General features: G+C 39.4%; 1 protein-coding gene across 3 annotated transcripts in view; it reads right to left on the bottom strand.

Moving 5' to 3' along the window:
* The window catches only part of eng (endoglin), a 45,345-nt gene that overhangs the window by 9,803 nt on the left and 13,454 nt on the right, over positions 1-22,088 (bottom strand). For 2 of the 3 annotated variants that reach the window (XR_013936958.1, XM_080510531.1), the window contains exons 3-11: positions 17,448-17,590; positions 9,471-9,584; positions 5,987-6,164; positions 3,297-3,477; positions 3,109-3,211; positions 2,794-2,989; positions 2,427-2,593; positions 1,855-2,085; positions 1,542-1,608 (exon numbers count right to left, since the gene is read on the bottom strand). Coding sequence is in view for 2 of the 3 variants with exons in the window: in XM_080510531.1 (XP_080366657.1) it covers positions 1,542-1,608; positions 1,855-2,085; positions 2,427-2,593; positions 2,794-2,989; positions 3,109-3,211; positions 3,297-3,477; positions 5,987-6,164; positions 9,471-9,584; positions 17,448-17,590 (1,380 nt within the window). In the remaining variant the exon portion in view is untranslated. The remainder of the gene's footprint in view (positions 1-1,541; positions 1,609-1,854; positions 2,086-2,426; positions 2,594-2,793; positions 2,990-3,108; positions 3,212-3,296; positions 3,478-5,986; positions 6,165-9,470; positions 9,585-17,447; positions 17,591-22,088) is intronic. The other variant, XM_080510532.1, reaches the window with a different exon arrangement.

Below are 22,088 nucleotides of genomic sequence, written 5' to 3'. Positions count from 1 at the left end.
TGAAATAATTCTATTAAAATACACCAGTATTTAGCATTATTTTCCCCCTTTCGAATGATATATGACACACCAATGACAATCACACCACTATCTTGCTCTTGAGCGCCGAACGTCTAAAAATGCCTTTAAATCTCCCGCCCTGTGAATCTGACCTAGTTTTCCCAACTTGCCGTAGTTTTGCGCTGTGACGTATGAGGGGTTATTTACTTCCGCCCACAACAGCTGATCGTAGCGTCTTGTTTACATGTGCTCTGCATTATCGCGTTATTTAGCAGTTTTTTAGAGCCATGCCTAAGCGTTGTGTTGCGGCTGGGTGTTCCCAAATGCCCAGTCCGTCTGTAAGTGTCCATAAATTCCCAAAAGATCAAACTTTGAGGAGATTATGGACAAAACAAGTGCAGCGCACTCGCTCCAACTGGACACCAACAGAGGCCTCCTATCTCTGCAGTCAACATTTCACAGATGACTGTTACGAAACAGCACCCGCAATCCGAGAGTCACTTGGTTTTGCTGTGAAGAGGAAACGTATCCTGAAACCTGGTTCTGTCCCCACCATTTTTAAACGGCTTTTTAACGGATTTTTAAACCCAACCTTCAGTAAGTCTTTTTAAAACCTGCTAAAACTTAAGACAAATAGACCAATAAACTTTGCAAAACACCCACTCTGACACAAGGGTAAATACCCGGTCACGCACAATATGTGCACACGGGTAAATACCCGGTCACGCACAATATGTGCACACGGGTAAATACCCGGTCACGCACAATATGTGCACAAGGGTAAATACCCGGTCACGCACAATATGTGCACACGGGTAAATACCCGGTCACGCACAATATGTGCACACGGGTAAATACCCGGTCACGCACAATATGTACTCACGGGTAAATACCCGGTCACACACAATATGTACTCACGGCTCAAACATGTATGGTTGAACGCCTTGATTTTCTTCTAATTCTTCCTCCGATGATTCCTCTCCTTCATCTTCGTCCAAAACCAACGATACGTCACTTAAATCTTCGCTAACATCGCTCCTAGGTGCTTCTGTATCGCCAAACCCCTCCATTCTTCAATCAGCTGATGTTGTTTTGGCTGGGACATATAACCCCTCGTACGTCATATCCGGTCTAGCTCAGGCGGCTCACATTTATGGCCCGCAAATATACCGTCGTCTGCTGCATCATGTAAAGTCAATTAAAAGGGTCGGAATTCGGACTTTTATCTGGGAATGTTATATACCTTTCGAAAGCATATTTATTCTTCTTTCTAAAGATGAAATATGATAAACATTTCAGGGACACTTTAAGTCCTGAAGGCATAAAAGGTAATTTAAAAGTTGCTCTTGTGAGAGGAGTTTGGTTAGTTTATTGTTAGAGAATTAAATATGGAACATTCATCTCCACTGAAAACTTCTTTTCAAATAAAAATTTGAAAAGTCAGGCCCACGCTCATGACTATTTTCCCCTACAATTTTCGGTGAGGGATGTTATGAAGCAGTACAAAATAATTATCGAGTCAAAATTTGAACTGAACTCACTCGATGGTTGCAGAGACGGATGGGTGACCTCCAGATTCCTCTTCACTCTTCCTCCTGCACCACATTTCTGACAAAAAAAGAGGCCAATGAAAAAAAGCATATTAACACACAAGGTCGCATTGTTGTCAGTTTATCATACACTGCATTCAATGTGATGGCATGTCCTGTCTGAACCCTCCACCCTCAAAAGCTGTATGAGCACATTCAAGGAAAAATATTCTTAACCAATGACAAACAAAAATCTATTGCTTTTTTTTTTTTTGCAATTGAAATGCTTCAAGTGCTATTTCAATGAAGTTTGATAAATTCCTACCTCACTGTAGCAAAGTTTGACATTGCACTCAAGGTCCCATGTGGTGGATGTCAGCTCTTGGAGCTGATCTAAAGAGAAGCTGAACCGAGTGCTGTTGGTACAGGAACTTAAGGAGCAGGGTTCGGGAATGAAGGGCAGCTCTTTCACCACGGGGCACGATCCCTTGGAGCGCACGAAGCAGTTGATCACCTTGATAGTCAGTACAATGCCGCCCAATGTGTTCCCAGAAATCTGCCATGAAACACAGAAAAAATATATAAAATAAACTGTAAATGAATGGAGGAAAGAAAAGGACAAATCTTTCAAAGAGCATTGTGCCAAGGTGATATTTTTTTCTTTTTTTTTTGTTTTAAACCAAAGAGGTGATGTTCTTTTGGGTTATATGGACTTGGTTGTATCCGTGCACTACAATCACAGCAAAAGGCAGTTACACATTAGACAAAATCCACCACCAGTACAGTGATGCAACAGAGCATTGACCCTAAGTTGAATGAAGCTATACAGCTGATGGATGGACACAGGCCAACATCGATAGATTAATTAGAGGAAATGAACTAGAAATGGCTTCCTACCTCTGCATAAATTCTCTTGTCACTTTGCACCTTTGTGTTTGGGTCGAGCGGTGAGCGGTAGTCGGGGGAGGTGTAGAGCTGCATCAGCAGCGGCATCTGATGCGGCGAATTGGTCGTATTGGGAATGACTGGTTCTGGTGCTGTGCCTGTAACTGAGGTAGAAATCCCTAAAATGTAAATAGATGAATAAAACATGAACCATTTACAGAAAGTGCATTTAATGTAATATTGAAATTAATAATTAGGGATATAATTGTATCATTTGACAGTAAAAAAAAAAAAAAATCTTGCTTCACATGTTATGGGTTCGGCTATTTTATAAAGCTCAATTTACCCTCTCATAAAAAAAAAAAAATCCACATCTCACCATCAGAGTTGTCATTTTTTCCAAGAACCAGCAAAATCATGCCGTCTTTTGGTCTGATTTCAGTATAGCTTGTAAATGTGCTGGCTTTAAAATGATCTAAAGCCTTTTTCTGCACATCCTCTGCGTTGTCACTGCTCAGCGTAAACGATGGTGGGATTCTGTGTGCGATGGCCGGCAGCAGGATGTCATTGTTCGACTGTCAAGAAGAAGACAATATATGTATAAAGACAATATATATGTACAAGTACAAGCTGCATCGGGAGCAGATTGAAAGGCATATGTACAAAATATTGCATTTCTCTTGAGTGAGCTTACTCCAAACATGGTGTGTTGTGGATTGATGAAAGTCCATGTGGTGCCCTGTGGACCTCTCAGGAACACACTAGTCTTCTTTGTGTCCACGCGAAGCGACAAATTGCTGCAATATAGAGACTAAAGTATGAAAGGAGAAGTTTTTTTTTCCAACCAAGAGTACAATACACTTATAATGGCTTGTCGTTTACCGAATGGTGGAGCTCTCTGGGATGTTTATGATATGAAGCTCAGCCTCATCACTCGGGCTCTGCGGCTGTGGGGAGCAAGATTTGAGCGCAGAAGCCGAGAGTGATGTTTCAATCTTGATGAAGTGCTTCTCCAATGCGTCTTCTTGTTTAAGTACACAGTTAGGAGGGCCAGGTTTGATTCCTGAAAAACAGCACCATTTTTTTTCCTTTTAGGGTTGATTCATTATGTATAAAACAAAAATATAATTGCTATATTCTAAAACATAATATTGAATAAGGCCTTTTCGAATTTTAAAAGTAACAAAGGAGAAGCCATGTTGTGAGTGGTATTTAAGTATGAGTAAAATTACAGACTCGGAAAACGCACTAAAGTAAAAGTACTCCAAAACACTAATTAAGATAATTTGTTACTTCCATTGAGCCATTGCAATACTTCGAAAGGTCTTTTGAGATCCATGAGTCCAATAAAAATAAATAATCTACTCTCAGCACCTTTCAATTTATGTATTTTTTTTAAAAACAGTCTAGTCTCAGTATGCCTGAAGAAACTATTCTTTTCAGTATGATCGGTACCAGAACAGACATTTCACTTTGCAGTGTTTTGTTGCCCAACACTGGGGAGTCATAGCATTGGCTGCAACAGAAGACCAGGCCACTGTGGCAGACACATTAGTACATTTCCCTTCCTGCTATGAAAGGGGCTCCGGGAGCAGTTTAATGAGAGAGTACACTATACGCGGTCCAGTAATGGTGACTGGTGGTTCACAGGTGTGACTTGTTGAAGTGGATGTTTCACAACACCAAGTTAGAAATGCAGCACCTCACACGGCGTCATCACACCAAAAGTCACATAAAAAGAACATTTTGAAAAACAGAACAATATATCAAAACCATTGCTCCACCCCCCCCACAATGAAAGTGTTTGGAACAAAGTGTGCACATGCTGTGGATATCGCAGCCAAGCTAAAATCGAGCAGGCTGCTGCTGTCACCCTCGCACAAAGCTACGGTTGCAAAAATACAACTCCAACTTGTCACAGGATAACCACAATTTTGGTTTAAAAAACAAAACAAAAAAAACAGAGGCTCTACAATAAATTTGCAGGAAACCTGAGCAAGATGCACTATTTTTTTCACTCAGCTCAATGACCTTTAGCATGACAACATGCCGATGTGTATCGTTGCATAGTTTTCACCAACTACCCCAGAATGGTGACGTTCTATAGCCAGAGCAATTATAGCGCCCTTGTGAAGTGTAAGCCACCTAAAACATCATCTAAAACTAAATGTGTGTGATAACGCTGCTTTTTCCTCATGATTTTAATTAAACATTTCAATGGCAAAAAGTGTCAAATGTTGACGGAAAAGATCTGTCATCTGTAACACGCAATATTTGATAGACCCAAAGAAGGACAGTCAACCATTAAAAGACAAGTTATGAGTACATTTCTTCAAAATATTGGGGGAAAAAAAGAAAGGAAGGGGACATAAAAGCAGCCACTACCTTTTCAGTGTCTGCTCTGTTCATTTCGTTTTAAAAACCCATGTAAGAGCTCTGCCTTGGATCCGGCTGCCTTAAAGAAGCTTTGCTAGGAAATAATTGTGCTTCCGCTGAGCCTCCCACTGCTTCTTCTGATGGCAATAACATCCCATAATATCCTTTAATGTCCGGCTTTTACTCATCCGTGAATGCTCACTTTAAATCATGGTGTTTTTCTGCCTCCATCTTCAATGACCATTTGTCCAACGCTTCTCTTTCCAAACGCTCTGTCATATCCAATGACATCTTGTCAACACTAAAAATGTTGAGTTGGCTCCTCCAGCACTTTGCTTTACCCAAGCTGCAGATCTTCACTGACTGCCTTTAGAATTATTATTATTATTATTATTATTATTATTTTTTTTTTTTTTTTTTGGGGGGGGGGGGGGGGGGGGTATTTTACTGTGCCTACCTGTCAAATTACAGGTGTGATGTTTTCAAACATCATGCATTCTGTTATGTTCACTCAGATTGAAATTCAGAAGAAGCAGCTGCTTACTAAGCTTTGAACTCCTCTGGCTTGTTTTCCAGAAAACATGCATGGAAATGTTGGAAATCAATGAATTGATGGCATTCAGCAGAAGAAATACTCCCCATGAAAGCGAAAATATAAAAATCAAAAATGCAGCCTGTGGGGCTTCATCACAGACAGTGAGTTTTTCTGAGAGCGAGTCTTTTTTTTTTTTTTTTTTTTTTGTCGTGCCCATTTCAGATAAGAGAAGGTAAATGAAGAATATTATCGAGAAAGCTTTGAAAACACCACTGCATCCATCCTTGATTACTACACTGCAGACTCTCTCCTGGGTTATGTAAGCCTGAGCCGCATGGTGTGCTGACTATAATTACTTTGTTCTCTTCAACACCAAACATACTGTTTCAGACCAAACAAAGATGCAGATAGCATATCCTAGATAAAAACCATTGTGTCGAGGTTGATAAATATGTAGTACTTATAGGAAAGTACAAAATCCTTTACAGGGCTGTTGTGATCTGATGGAGTTTGATGATACCGTCACCCTCTGCAAACTCATTTCCTATGTATGCATATTAAAAAAAAAAAGGCCTGCTCAGTACAGCAAACATTTTTGTGTGAGAAGGTTGTGAAAGTGTTAAAAAATCAAGTATTTCCAGGACACATAAATCTGTCTCACCTTGTGCTCCTGTCGATGAGATTGTTTTCAGATTTCGAATCGTGGTGAATGAAGTCACGCCCCCGAACGTCTGTGTAGCCCACTTGACCAGCTCCTCGTCTTGAGGCGGGAAGTCTCGCTTGTGCACATTGTTGCGATGTTGATTGGCATGCAGTGAGATTGTGGAGTTTGTGCTCAGCTGGAAATCAAAGCAGTTGAGTTTTAATGTCTAAAAATAACCAAAAATCACATGACAAAAACCGAGTGAGTCAGCTTTTATGTGTTCATAATTAATGCAACATCAACTAGGACTGGGTGTTTTCTTCAACATGCTTGGCCATCCCTGTCATTCTCCTATATTACTTTTTCATACCCTCCGCCCAACTCCCTCCCTATTCTCTTAGCAGGGTCCTGTTAAAAAGAAATGTTTATTATGGTTAAGTGTCCACGAGCCCAGTTGCACAACCCTGTTGGAGCCAAGGTCTTTCCTTTGTTTCCTGAGTGGGGCCAGGAAATGGGACCTTTTTTAGCCTTGTGCGTCACTGCAGTCGGCTGGAATCTGGCTCCATACAAGGTATAAATATATACATCCATCCCATCGACTAGACACTGCTGTTTCCTCGTCTGCGCCATTGGGAAATAATGGAGTTTACATTAAGCTCTGAATGAATAAGAAGGCAAGGGACAGCTTTAGTAGTGGAGAGTGGGAATTTGATATAGTCTGCTTCAACAAATGAGCTCAATAAATGAAGATTTGAGGGGGGAAAGAAATGTGTGCTTCATTTTTACTCCAGCCTCAACATTTATTGATTTTTTTTTTTGTCTGACTCTATGCTGATTTGTACTTTTCTTTTTCAGTCTTTCAAAGCCTTGAGAAGGAAAACAAAGTACTTCATCTCTGCATGCTGTAAACACTTAAACCCACTGAAGCTCAAGAACACCTCATTTAGCTGAAACACTTTAGCAGGACAATGCAATAACGAACTGGAAATATTTTATAATATATCGATTCAGTTTTATTCTGTTTGATTATAACCTGACGAAAAAGAGCCACATAATTTTACTTGTTCCGTATGTTAATTAGATTCATATGTTTTAAGCTTTGAATTGCGCAACACAGGCAGGCTGATGCACAGCTTTACTGGATTCTGACTCAATATTTATTCAGCCTCCTTTTCTGAATAAATGTTGGGTCATAAGAATGGAACAAAAACCAACTAAACGGAAAATCCCAGGACTTCTGTAAACCCTGTGATTTTCCAGAACGATAGACGTTTTGCCGTTTGGTATGTGTGACTATTTCTGTGCATCCTTTTGTGTCACCAAGCAAACCAAGAGAAAACAACTTGAAAACCCACTAACCCTGAGGGAGTCATCGGTCTTTCAGCATAAATATTTGATTGACGCAAGATCAAAAATAGTGTGAAAGGAAGCTACAAATATAAAAGAAGGAAAGCCAGTCACGACAGAAGCAGGCAGACAGGGAATGCCTTAACAGACAGGATGGAAAGGAGAAGGGGAAATAATACTGTTAATCAGTTTAATCCTTATACAGGAATTAACTCGCATTGTTAAAGGGGCTTTATTCAAGGGGGGGGAAAGAGCACCTCTGACATTTCTGTAATTTCCTATAGACAGATTGTCTGTTGCATCTAATGAAGAACCTGAGACTACTCACTATATGTTTTTTATATATATACATTGTGTTTGCTATAAATGTTACAAAAAATGTGAATATCCTGTTTGGGACTAACAAGCAGAAAATGATGTTCACAAGACTCTGTCAACAAGATTTGCTCTCCCCATGCTGCTGGAGCAACTCCGGTCAGCTTTGGGAAGCCGACACGGAGCCAAGCTGTCAAGCTGGTGACGTTCTCTCTCAGATGCTGAACAGATGCTGATGCTCTCACACGGCAATCTGCAGTAAAGCACTATTATCCCCCAGTGATACAGCTCATCCCACAAAAACATCCTGCAGTCACAGCTGATGTTGTTTCGGCTCCCGACAGGACATGACACAGGATGCTGTACCACGCTGCTGTCAACACGTCACTAACTGTTGGCATCTCATCCGTCTGATTGGTCAGCTATAAAAAAAAAATTTTTATGTTTCTGTTCTTTGCAAATTTTGACTCATCATTTTTTTGTTTTTTGTAAGGCCAACACAAAAAAGGTTTGTAAGGTTGTAAATACACAACCAAGCTGAAGAAAACATCTCTTATTGTTGAAGGCAGCAAACTATCAATGTTTTACTGTCCCTAAGACTACTTCTGCAAATAGTTCAAAACTACCAATAGATCATTTGAGTTTATGTAAAGAAGTGAAAGATGATCAAATGTTCATTATGGCATGTTCTCGAGGGGCATCGAATCTTAATTCAACAACCATGAAAATCACTCACAGGTCACATTGGATGATGAAAAATAATAATATTGACACCTATGATGATTGATATCTGGAGTGTCCAGATTCAATTCATTGGAGAACATGGGAGACTGACTTTACAAGCTACATTTTTTTTGTTTACATGTTGGTTCTGAAATTGCAGTATCTCATAAGTTCAAGAAACAGCTGAGTGATAACGCCCTAAAACAAGGATTATAATAAATGAGACAAGGAAGTTTAACAATAGTAGATGCTTAATAGTTTTAATGTAGGTTTAATCAAAATGATTATGACCCTTCCACAGTTATTTTAGTTTTATGTTAGCTTACTTTTTGTTTAGGAAGTTTGCAGTTTTATCAGTCCAATTTCAGTTCAAGTAATTTATTTGGATCTCAACTCGGCCCCCCACCCCCACCTCTACACATTGCCCTCATAACATTATCACTCCTCTATTTGCACTTTAACAACTGAATAAAACGTTTGTGGCCTTCCTGGGTTCAATTCACAGATATAATCTGATAGCAGAGTATGAATGTCGAACTCTCCACTTTTACCGGCACATTAATTTTACAGCCGATGCAATCAGCCCCTCCCTTGTTACTCGCTATAATAAAACTTTTCTTACCAATTTTATAATCTGAACAGTGAAAAAAAAAAAACATACATAAACATCGACGAGCTGAGAAGCCATTGGGGAGTACCCGTAAAGAAATGCATGTGGCTTACTGTCTCTCCAAACAGAAAGCAGCACAGCTGTGTCAGATTAACTGTATGTAAAACAGCTGGCACAAGACAGCAGCCAAGTGCATCTGGAGAGATAAGAAAATGATACATTGCTGAAACACTACCCACCAACACTGGGGCCCCCCTTGACCCGATTATTTATCATGATTCGTAATTGTTGAACAACCTCTTGTTTCGATAACAACTCTGGTAAAGTATGCAAAAACCACACATTGTGCAACAGTGTAAGAAATGGGATAAAGTTAACATTCTGTTTCCCATTAAAAAGAAAAGCAAAAGTGCTTTGTACACATACACAGAAAACTTGTGCACCCAGAAAACTAAACCCAAGCACAGAATGAACAATAATACAGAGAAGTAAAGAGATATTACTCACATAGATATTCACGTCGCTGTTGACAGTATATAGACCATACACGATGTCCGGAGATGTGAGGATGAGGTTCATGGGTTTAGCGTTGGCCATCTCAAGTGTGAACATTTTGGGACTCTGAAAGGGAAAAAAATGAGCTCGATCACTTGAATGTGAGCAACAGTTGAAGCATAGAAATCAATAATTGCATATTTTCCCCCTGAAGATACATACTTGATATAAAATTACTAATTTATTTCAGTGTGTTTAACAACTGTTTTGCAAAATTTGGGAGGATGTGACTCCCGACTCACAGAACTTAAACCACATTCAAACTCTCACACCACACGAGGTTTGTCTCATGTCCAACTGATTTCCGATGCACTTCGCATGCATTATTATTGTTAGTAACTGTTGAAAACCACAGGAAATAAAGATTAAAACAGTTCCCCTGTAAATTTGATGCATTTAATTATAAATACAACCATATAAAATAAAATCAAGAGGACAATGTTTAAACATTGAATACTAGTGACACCATATTAGTCTCTATGCATTGACAACAGTGCAAGTGATGGTATGTGAAGGTTTTATATAAATGCTGGTTGTGTGTAGAAAATCCAATTCATGGTCATTTTAGTATTTTGAGTAAAGTCTATTAGTTTCAAAGAATGAAACTAAAGACTGTATAAGACAGATGTTTGGTAACTGCTTTGTCCCATTTGGACACTTTCTGACCATGTGAATTATGTGTTTTTCGTGAATTTACCATTTTTCTATTGCGCATACATGCCATTTAATTCTTTTTTCTTTATAGACTTGATACAGTCACAAAACTAAAAGGGTGAAATATAAACTTCTCAAATACTAAATAGTGCCATAGAGGTTAAACATTGTTGCAAGTAAATACAGTTTGGAGGTGGTGCAGCTCTCCAGGAGGAACATTGGGACTGATTAGGAAGACAAAGCAATCAAGTGGTATAAATATTCATTAACATTGTAAAGCCATATGGGACCATCTGCTGTGTTTGTATTTTTCCTGGCAAATCTGATCTGTTATACAATCACAGAACAAACATTGAAGAAAATGTTTCAAACACTTCCAACAATGCCTCTGGCTGCTTTTACACCGTCTATCTCTAGCTGTGCTGTCATACACCAGAGCGCAGGGACAAGTCTGTGTGGTCTTGTCAGCTGAATACACAGCTATCATAAATCTTTCTTTGCGATGAAGACCTTTGGACAATGAAAAAATACGCAGTGATGAAGGGAAAAGAAATGGCCCTCGTGGCAGGCAAAATTAAAATGTAACATTTTGCGGCGGTCCGTGCTTTACTGCCAAGATTAAAAATTAAAAGCGCCATGAATATGTGATTTAAGCATTTTGTAAAAGCTGCGACATCGACGATGAGAAGTTTGGAAACGCCATCCATCACAAATAAAACACAAGAGTTGACAAAATGACAGCGCAATTATGATGACCTTTTTGCTGAGAATGGTCCCAACCATCCCAGCTTTGAGACGGTTCTGCGTAAAAAGCTGTGTGCCAATTTGCAAGCCTCCCCATCTGTCATTAAACTATCAGACCGCAAGTTGACAGAATAGGGAGACATTTTGCTCGCAGCACTCAGTATAAAAATAGTTCCAACTGCAGTTTAATTCCGCACCAGTTTTGATTTCATTTCTATCTGCAAGAAGTCAGCGGGTGGGGGATGTGACAATCCTTCTTGTTTTTACAACTCCGAAAAAACGTCAACACACACATCTCTCTGAAATTTTTTATTTTTTTTTTAAAAGCAGTGCCAGTCATGTGAAGGGGGAGGAGGGCTGCTCGCAGACAAAGCTCGAAGAAAGCCGCTTCTGGCTGTCTGCTAGCGTATTGACACAGACGTTAATGAGGTAATGCATCTCCAGGCAGGGTGAAGTGGAAACAAAAAGTTGAAGGCAAATGAAAAGCTATCAAAGTTAATTAATTACCTGATGAGAACCATTTCTTGTAATTCACGCTGAATGTGAGCCTATGAGGAACGGTGTGTGGGGAAGCCAACGGCTGCTCAGAACTTCAGCCAACAGCTTTAATATCATCACTCCGCACATTTTGAGCAACATCCAACACATCGTCTCACATATGGTGAAAACAGTTTTTGTTATTTCACTGTGTACTGTAAGCATAACCCCATTAATGTAATTCAACACATAATGCAAGATCTCATTAAGCATATTTCAACCATTGTAGCACAATAATGATTTGATTTGCTAATCACCACTGCAGTCGCTTTATGAATCAGCCCTAATTACTATGCTCCACATGAGCGTGGGGTAAAGCCGGTACCGCTGAGTTTTATGGATGTAAGTGGTGGTGAGTAAACCTTTTCACTGTGGAATAATAAGTCTGAGTTTAGAGATGGTTTTTCAAGACCGACTTAATTCCAATAAATCCTGGTTCTAATTACTTTTACTTCTGTAATAGCCCCGGGATAATTGGGTTTAGAAAAGTGAAAGAGTCATGGATTTGCAATCAGTTCAATTTTATGACTCAATGCATTAGAAATGAACAACAGCATTTAAAAAAAAGAGTAAAGAAAAGAGAAACCTTAAAAGTTTAGGTTTTTTTGCCAGGCTTCCGTGGGAAGTTACCATTCACAAATACAAATTTGTGCCTTCATCCATCTGTGATGCCTTTTGACACCAAATGCTTTCTTCTGTTATACTGTGTTTATAAGAAGGTGGATTGTTTCCAGATCGGGCCTGGTGGGGAGACAATGAGCACGCTGGTGTATCAGTGTGAATCCCAAATATTAAATTCATTAACTTGCTACCTGATGTTGCTAGAGAGCGATCCAACAGAATTGCGATGAGCTCAAGCCCCATACTATGGAAATTTTCAGGCGCGTTCAGACCAAATTAGGTCTAAGGAGACCATGAGCAAATTGCCTACAAGCCAGACACAGATGCATCTGAGAGAGAGGCTTGCAACGGACAAGGGGATCTGTCATCACACACACATACACTGGCACGCACGATCAGTGTCTAGTGCATAGTGTGTTTTGCATAATGACTTCTGCACCTCATAAATGTGTTAAGACCCATCTTTGAAAGAAATGGCTGAAGGGACTAGTGAAGTCTCTGGTGAAAACACGGTGGAATTGTGTTTGGTTGATTGGGCCAGTGGTCCGGTGCACATGTAAAAGTGGCATGTTGATCGTTTCTTTTTTTCCTGAGCTGTAAAAATAACAACTCTCTCCGGGAATCAAAAGGGAATATTCCTTTCTGAGACTGCTCAGTGTTCAAGTACTACACCCTGTCAGTCATGATAGCATAAGAGTTGTATGTCCTGCCATCTTTGATGCACAGATGAAGCCAATCCTGCATCCTAAAGGAGAATAAAGCAGCCAGGAAAAACAAAGGCGATGCATATTAGACAGACAAAAAGGGTGTTGAAAAATAATGGAGTAACAGATTACCCTACAGTATAATGCAGCTTGCCCATGACATTGGAAAAGGTGACCATAAAACTGAAATATTGCTATATATGTTTTCCATCTATCCATGTCTATGCATTTATAATGTGAGCGATACTGTATGAATGTGACAGGGCAAGACCAAAAGGTAATCACATTTTAATAAGGTACTTGCTTTCCATCCTCTGTGCAGAATGAGATGGATAGATAGATAGATAGATAGATAGATAGATAGATAGATAGATAGATAGATAGATAGATAGATAGATAGATAGATAGATAGATAGATAGATAGATAGATAGATAGATAGATAGATAGATAGATAGATAGATAGATAGATAGATAGATAGATAGATAGATAGATAGATAGATGATAGACAGACAGACAGGCAGACAGACTTTGGTTTCCTTAAATACTCCATCCAAATGAGCTTAATAGCCGTTGGTATAATTTCCCTTCAGTCTTGTGAGGCTTTCATTCTTTAATTTTGAACTGTGACCCTGATCACTCACCTTTGCTGCTTTTGTTCCTGTACTTTCAAGATACAATTGTTTTCCTTTTTTGACTTTCTTTTCTTTTCCTTTTTGTCGCGAGCATTTTTTGAAGGGCTGCTGCTGATGCAGTTTCCAGTTATTCTTTTGGCTCTCTCCCTAAACTTGAATTGGCTCCGCTGGTCTTGTCTCGGCCCAGTGCCGAGACCCTGACTACCCAAGCCAGCGTGTGACATCAATGGGCCCTGAACAAGCAGCTCCTCCCAATGAATTGTGCCTGCCCTGTGCAGCCCCCTCGACGCTCCCTCCATAATTCTTTGTACGGTCAAACTGTGAGAGTCAACCGTCTCTGGCAGGTTGTAAATCAGTATGAAAATAAAGGGATCGGGAAGAAGGTGATAAGCAAATTTAAAGGACAAAGAAAGGGAGAGGCAAGCGCAAGCCTCCCTTCTGAGAAGAGAGTTTGGCAGGAGATGAATATGCTCTTCTTCTGTGATTACAAGGAAATTCTCCCTAAACAGTCAAGAACAGATAAGAGGTCTGTGGGTAAGAGATCTTATGTCCACTTTCTTCTTTTCATTTGAGATGATAAAACGTGTACTCAAGGTTGGAACTGGATATGCTTTTTGTTCACAAGGTCCACTTCATCACAGACATCTTGAGCAAAGCTCTCTTATAGGATTCAACGTTTACCACTTTTACTTTGTGTTTTTTCCACCCCACAGAGGATAATGTGTCATACTTCAGGACTAATAAGATGACTGAGGGGAAGCAAGTCCTTCCTAATATGCTTTAAATCTGTTTCGACATCAAACTGCACTTTCCTCTGATTTACAGTCCATTAAATGAGAATAAAGACTTGGCAGAAGAAGTTCAGCAACATTTATGCCAGTAACCCTGTCTGTGAGAAAAACACAATGATCTACTTGCACAATGATCGTAGTGTTACTTAAAACTAAGTGAGGAAATACACCTCGTTCAAACTGAGGCAGCTGTGAGACCAAAACATGTAGGCTAATATGTCTTTGTGTCGCATTAATATCTAAATATTTCCAACAGCACATTAACTGAATTTAACTCACTGTTGAAGACTTCCCTTTCAAGAAAAATGTGAGAGAATAATCCAACTTTCCAAGAAGCAGCGGAAGGCAAGGACCTCGGGTGCTCTTATTAATTTTAAAGAGGTGATGGATGGGCAGACAGGCATTGTATTGCACCCCCCCCGCCGCAGTGGTTAGCTTGACGCCACACATCTGCTTTCCTCCTTATAATCTCCACAAAACGAGGCACAATGCCCAAATGAAGCAAAAAATAAAAACAATCGATAAATGGCAGCTTCCTAAAAAAAGTTATGTGAAAGTATTGCATAAATAACCAACTTAGAACAGGAAGAAACAGAAAACAAACACAGTGCACCGATAAAGAAATGACTAATGTGAGCTGACCGACAAATTTGGACAGTGAAAAATGGGGTCTGACACAGCAATAACAGCATACAGATTAAAAGTTTTCTGAAGTTACTTTGTGGTGTCAATCCCTTAAAAATCAAAGCAGAGTGCACTATCTGTAATAATTATGGTATTTGTTTGTTTAGCTGGGGAAAAATGAATTCTTCACACCCAGACACCCTCTTGCGACTCGGCTGAAAAAGCCTGAAAAAAACATAACATACAAGATAGGGGAAACAAATAACAACATTCTATCAAGTCTGGCATCTGGCAATCTCTTGCTTGTTATTTGGTGGATTCAAGTGTGTGCTTTTTACATGTTGTAGTGTGGAAAGTTGGATTTGGGACTGACAAATTTCAGAACTGAAGTGTTAAAATTACAGAGATATGTAAATAAACAGAGCGCTCCCTTGTTACTCTGCTTTGTGTGACGTCTTAAATCTTCAAGCATATGCTAATCTCATGTAATAGTAGTTTCAACTTGGTATTGTTTTGCTCTTGCCTGCCGACATCCGTTTTGAGTTTCTTAAAAATGCCTCATCTTCTTGGTAGGCATTATCACAGATGTGTCATAGTTGAAAAATATAGTATTTGTTCTGTAAAAATAGTTAGAGTAAGTGAGTGAGTGAGTGAGTGAGTGAGTTGAGGTTGTTGAGACTGCTGATTTATTATTTACCATTTTTTTTATGGCACAAACTGTAACCTAATCACAGTGATATGGATTAAATGCTATACAATATGGGTGCTGAAGTAATCCACATTGTCATTTACAACCCTGTACCATGGGGGTACCACAAGGCTCTATACTTGAGCAATTTCTAATTCTACATCTGTGAGTTACAGTGGTGACATCTTCTATGCAGATAACATTACCATGTAGTTTCAAAATTTGGTTTATATGTATAAACAAGACAAAACTGTAAAGCAATGAACCAGATGTTGTTTTTTTCCTTGTTCACATTTCCCAGGCTGTTGTGGACCCATCTAACAAAAGATCATTACTATTAGTACGGTACGATTATTACCATGATTATTATCACTGCTTCACAAATGTCTCGTGAAAAATTGTTACGTTGTATCTCACTTATGGTTCTGAAAATAAAGTTAAACAATCCATACATTCACTCTATGTTTCGGCAGCCAGGATATCTGCCAGAAAATATATTTCCCAATGACACCGATTAGTGAAGGTAGCAATTGAGCATTGAGAAATTTAAGGCTCCACATATCCATTTACTTTTCATACAGAACTCCCAACACTGCAGCTCCACCATTATAAAGCTTTGCACAACTTCACTCATCTCGAATGATCAGAGCATCAAGGTCAGCTGCTGGGAGCGAGTGTTGAATTCCGAAAAGAAGCTCTGCCTTCGCATTTAAGGCCGTTAAGGAATAGAACAAGCTCTCTGATGTTTGAAAACATGTACATTGGTCGTCTTTTTCCGGTGATACCATGAAGAAGTTAGTTCTGTCAAGGTTAGAAGAAAGACAAAAGAGAGGAAATAAATAGAAGGAGGGCTGTATGCGTTAAACCTTTATCAGGCAAGTGACTACACTCAATAAATTCCACATTTCCTGAGACTTCTTCCAGCCTAACAATGTTGAAGGCAATCACTGCATACACAATTAAACAGCTGTGCTACATATCGAGATTGATGCTGTTTGGACATGATTTCTAGAATTAGTGAAAATGTTGACACAGGCCTTACTTGTGTTTTTCCCTTTTGCTGTGGAAATGCCGACCATCCGCTCACTCGGTGGATTGAAATGTATGAAAATATGATCCAAACAAGAATAAATATGCCACTGTGTAAATATGGCATAGGTCCACTTTTGGTTGTTCAATATAAAAAAAAGACCACAAAATAGCCCCAAAATAGTCATAGGTGCCATATTTAATTGCAGTTATCACACTTTTTATATTTATTTTCTTAATCGCTGTATTTTTACCAATTCCCATGTTACTGTTTTTGGAGTATTTAACTATGTGCTTGTGGATATTCACCTGTTTTAATGTGCATGTTGGTTTATGTGCAGATTTTTCATAATGGACTTTGGGCAGAATTTTATGTGATGAAAGGTTATCATTACTAAATGCACTAAATGCACAAATTAACACATTGCATTTCTTTTTTTTCTCTTACCTACAAAGTAAACAGGAAACAAGGCACACTAAATAACTGTCTAAATAAATAACACTCAATTTGTATTTAACATCACGCTCCGATTCCCACTTTTGTTAACAGTGAATGACATATCTCATTATTAGAAAGGTGTGAAAAGCAAGGTACAAATGGGTCCACTGCTTCATGCTTTTCAGCATGATTGAACCTGACATACAAAACTTTGCAACTAAAAAGTATGATTAATGTGCAGACAATAACATACACATCGCAAAGTGACATATTGGCTTGAACTGACAAGTGGTCTGTGACAGATAGCTGTAGCATTATTATTATTTTGCAGCAGCTTTACATTTCAATAATACCTTTAAAGTCTTTGAGAAATATTAAACTAGTTGAAGCAGCAGAGTTGCCCAGTATCATATAGTGCAGATATGTTTTTTCTGTTGTTGTTTGAATAACCTTACAATGCTTACCGTGGCGTCAAAGTTCAGGTTAAGGATGTGGACCTCTGCCATATCATCTCTGATGAAGCTGGTCCAGCATCCAATCAGCATCTCGCTCACGTACACCCATGGGTTGTCATTAACCTCCTTTGGATCGCATGTCTGACTTGAAGCTGAAAGGAATCAAGTGCAAATGGTTAAAGCAATGTGAGCGGCAATCAGTCAAGTTATAGTAAATAATTCATTTCCCTTAACATTCAGAAAGAACCTTGTATTCTCTACTGTTACGCTAAGTAACTTCTATCCATAATAATATTGTCATAAATCTACATGAACAGCTCATGAATCAAAACTTATGTATGAGGAAGCTAACAAGTCATCATTTAGCAGAGAGATAAACCCTGCAATGTTACAGATTCCTTGTCTGCGCCAAACAAAATCTGTTATTAATCATTCCAAAAAGCCTTTCCCTGGTTTCAGAGTCTGGATGTTAAATGTGTGGGTAGGACTACATTGTTTAAGAACAGATCCACTGGTTCATGTTTATCAGGCATGTCAGGACACCAGGCTGCAGTCATCCATCAAGCCTGCTCACTGTGCTCTCTGCCATGAGCCTGCTGTTTAACCTGGGGATCCGTGTCTCGGGAGGCTGAATTAATTGAGCTGAGGCTGTACGGTCATGGGTGAGGTTTTGGTATAAATGCCTGGTGTTTGACCTGGGTAATGTGTCTGTGGGAGTAGGTGTATATATATTTGTGTGGCGCTCCATTGTGTTGGATCAGAGTGCGTGCACATTCTTACTTTAACCTGCCCGAAGTTGCCAGGGACAAAATATTTTCTCCAGCAAACTTCCTCAAGAAAAGCAGTGGAGGCAGAATTTAGTGTGGAAGGTCAAATATTTTTTCCAGCTTAATCAAGGAGTTTTTCCTGGCTGATCTTTAGCTGACTGGTGATAACAGAGTCTGACTGGGGGCATTATGGGAGCTATAGTCAGTGGCATATTCTATAGTTTGGATTTACTCCTTTGAGTAAAGCCAGCTTTTTTTCCACCCTTACTATGAAATGAGCTCTCTCGGGATCACTCAAAAGCCTGCCTTGCAACTAAATATTAGATAAGCATATCTTCAGAAAGATGAATATAGGCAATATATGCTCCAGCATCCACTATGCGTGCTTCAATCACCCCGAAAAACAGCTGGTGCTGAAGCATATATGCGAGCAAGTGTGATATCATATCAGAAACAACAAATTTAGTAAGGAAATGCTGCATGACACGCCGCTCCACTAGCTTTTGTGATGCATTTGGTGTGTTTACCCAGCAGGCCACAATCCATCAGAGAGATATGTGGGGTAGAGTAAATGGGATGAGACAGACAACAGAAAAGAGTGGTAGGCGTTAATGAGGAAACTGGAAGAGTACCCTTGCATTGTTATGTGCTTTAATTAAGACACTAATCAAAGGCTTTCAGAGTGAAAATGTCAATGATAGCCATCGGGGGAGAGCGGACTGAGAGAAAGCATATGGGATCGAAATGTGGAGCAAAATGGACCAAGCTTGAGATACGTTATAAACTACAACAATAAAGTTCTAACATTTTTTTGGTTTTCACAGTCACACAAAGCAGAAGTGGTCAAGAAACTAAAGGTGCTTTCACACCAGTTGTACTTTGATCACCTGCAAACTAATGTCCTGCAACAAGTATGAGCTGTCCAATAAACAAAGCAGATGACTTTATAACTACATAGTTATTTACAACAGCCAAGAATAGTGATGCATATGACGTGTTCAGTGAAAGCCTCATGTAGAGGGGCTTTAATTAATCCAGAAAAAATCTGGAGTGGCTAAAGGTATAAAAAATAAGAATAATCTGTGACCATGGCATTCACCATTCTGTCATATGTAGTAGTCATTAAATAATTTGGTCTACAAAGAAAAGTTGGTATGAGAGCAGAATCACCAAACTATAGCAGGTAATTTACAATTTGATCGACACCAAATGCACAGTCTGGTCCACAGTAAGTGGTGTGAAAGCCCCCAAGATGGTGCTCATGATGTGTGAGAAACATGCATGGCAACTGTCTCCTAAAAAAGTATCAAAGTTTTTTGGGTTTTTTTTTTAATCTTCCATCAACTTTAGTATTCTTCCCACTAAAAAAAATTCTAACTTGACCCATGGAGTGACATATCATTTTGTGTCAATATAAGATCATAATTTGTAGGTACTGAAGTACAGTTCAGTATCATGTATGAAACATTTCCACTAGTTGTGTTGTGCTCAGTATTCAACAGCAGCTCTTCTTGCAGTCGAGATGCTCCTTTGCCTTCTCCTAACCACCCCCTCCCTCTCCCTGCCTGCACTCCAGAGGTCAAGGCTGACTTCCTGTTATTCTGCCTCTCTCTGTTAATGTCTGTTGCTCAATATCCACATCCATAAAGTTATTTCTCTCTTGTTCTGCTGTGACAGAGTCAACGGCCCATGACTGCCGCCCCAGAGGTCTTGGTATAAATCACAATGGCTCTGCAGGACAGCCCGTGTGTTTGTGCTTGTACACGCACATGCATGTGTCACTAGTCTCCTTTTTTACGACTCACTATAGGATATGAAGGAACATTCATTTTGCCCTCTTGACCCCGGAAATGCCAATGGCCTCGCTAAGCTGTTTGCTGGTAAATGAGGTATAGAAGAGCCATTCAATTCCCTGTCCTCTTTATCTACTTATATCAGTCCCCGCCATTTCCTATTCCAGAAGAAGACATGTTTATGGATGCTGGTGATTTTCTATTTAGATGTTAGGTATCAGGGGCAGACCTGAATAGAAAACATTAGGGAGGACAAAAATGGGTTCAGCTCAGGAAGTTATACGCAATCTTGAAAGGTGCATGAATCATTAAAGGAAATTATTTTCTGTAGTTATAGATGTCTAATCAATAAATTTATGCTCATGAGTGGACCATTTCCAAACACTGTGCAAATAAGAGCTGAAGAAACTTCAGTAACTGGAAATATAAGCACATATAAGCAGAAATGTATTGAATGACCAGTTTTGTATCATTTGAGCTAATATCTGAGCATTACATCTTTAATGGAGCACGTTTAAGCAATAAATAAGGAAAAACAATCTGATTCCGATCCATGAAAAAGGAAGGGATCAGATGCTCTTGCTTCCTGACTTCCAGGGAATTTTAGCAAAGGATAGGAAACAAGTGACATACATCCATTTGCACATGTGTTCAGTTGCACGCAGTGCTATTAAGTTACAGCACTACAACTGGAGCTATTTTAGGGCATTTCAGGATCATCATTAATTATGTTCAACTTCAGTCAATAAACAAACCTATTGCGTTTTATCTCATTCAACTTGCTGCAGTTCTTAATGTCACACTTTGCCTGTTTGAGCTTTAATCTGGCTCAGGGTAAACTTCCCCGGTGCTTCATGTAAATATGTCACAACACTAGCGTGCTGGAGTGGATGCAAAACCCGTCAACCAGGCAGTGTGATGGATGAGTAGGTAAGCCTCATAAAGCACGGCTCGGACTTTTAAATGTACACCATCACCTATGATGCATGTGGCGTTTTATTTTTGTTGCATTCATAATTTTAATTCCTGTATTTTATGAACTACAGCTAGCCTGACAAATAACAACCTGCTAAACAGATTGCCCGCGCGCGTCAAAGTCTTATCTCAATTGTTTCACGACTTAAATTAAAACACTTTGTAAAAATCTAATTAATTCAGGATGCCAACCTGAACCTCTTAAATGAAGTTTCACTGTCCACTAGGGACCGACACAATTATGAGGAGTGCTCTGTGGCTGAACTGAAGCCAGTGGCTGTGTTTGGTCATTACTAAAGACTTGGGGTTGATTGATCATTTTCAGGAATCAAAGTTACTGTACTGCGGAAACCTAGAATTAGGACTGAAAAGTCCACGATGGAAGACATGCAGCTGCTAACCAGTATGCTGAAGCTGCCTTTGAGAAACCAGGAGTCGCAAAATGCCAATGTCAGGTAGACTGCATTCACACAAAATAAACTCTGTGAGGAGCTCAAACACTATTATGTTGTTACAAATGCTTTAGGAAATATGTTTTCATAATTCAGAAGCCAGTGTCAACATTAACAAGGCCAAATAGTCATTGTAGAGTATATGAATGTCCCCATAAGCATTGCCTATTAACAACAGCCCATTTTACAACACTCCTGGTGCAAGTGGAGAAAAGTGCAGCACTGCAAGGAGAAAACCTGGAGTGGTCGGGAGCAGAGTGATAACAAAACACCTAAAGCCAGGAAATGAAATTATTGTTGCTCAACCCCATTTACATACTCAGAAGCATAGGAGCATAACAATGAATGTTTCCTGAGTTGTAGACTGTGTATCTCTCTGGCTACTCTCAAATAAAATCTATTCCCCTCCCATTGTAATCATTTTTGTCTTGCCCTGCTACAATTTACCCCGAACCAATCATCACTTATGTATGTTGCAGGTATTTCAGTGCGAATGCTTTACTCGCATCATAAGCACTGGAAAACTGTTGACTTCAAAACCACTGCGAACGGTAAAGAAAATCAGAAGAGCCAATATATAAAAATATAGTTAGCATAACCATGATGCTAAAAGATGTTGAAAAAGGTACTTTTAAATCACATTTGACATATAGTGGAATACAT

This window comes from Blennius ocellaris (genome assembly GCF_963422515.1).
Source record: "Blennius ocellaris genome assembly, chromosome: 15".
Taxonomy (NCBI): Eukaryota; Metazoa; Chordata; class Actinopteri; order Blenniiformes; family Blenniidae; genus Blennius; species Blennius ocellaris.
Note: the sequence above shows the minus strand (reverse complement) of the source record. Positions and strands in the feature narration are given on the sequence as shown.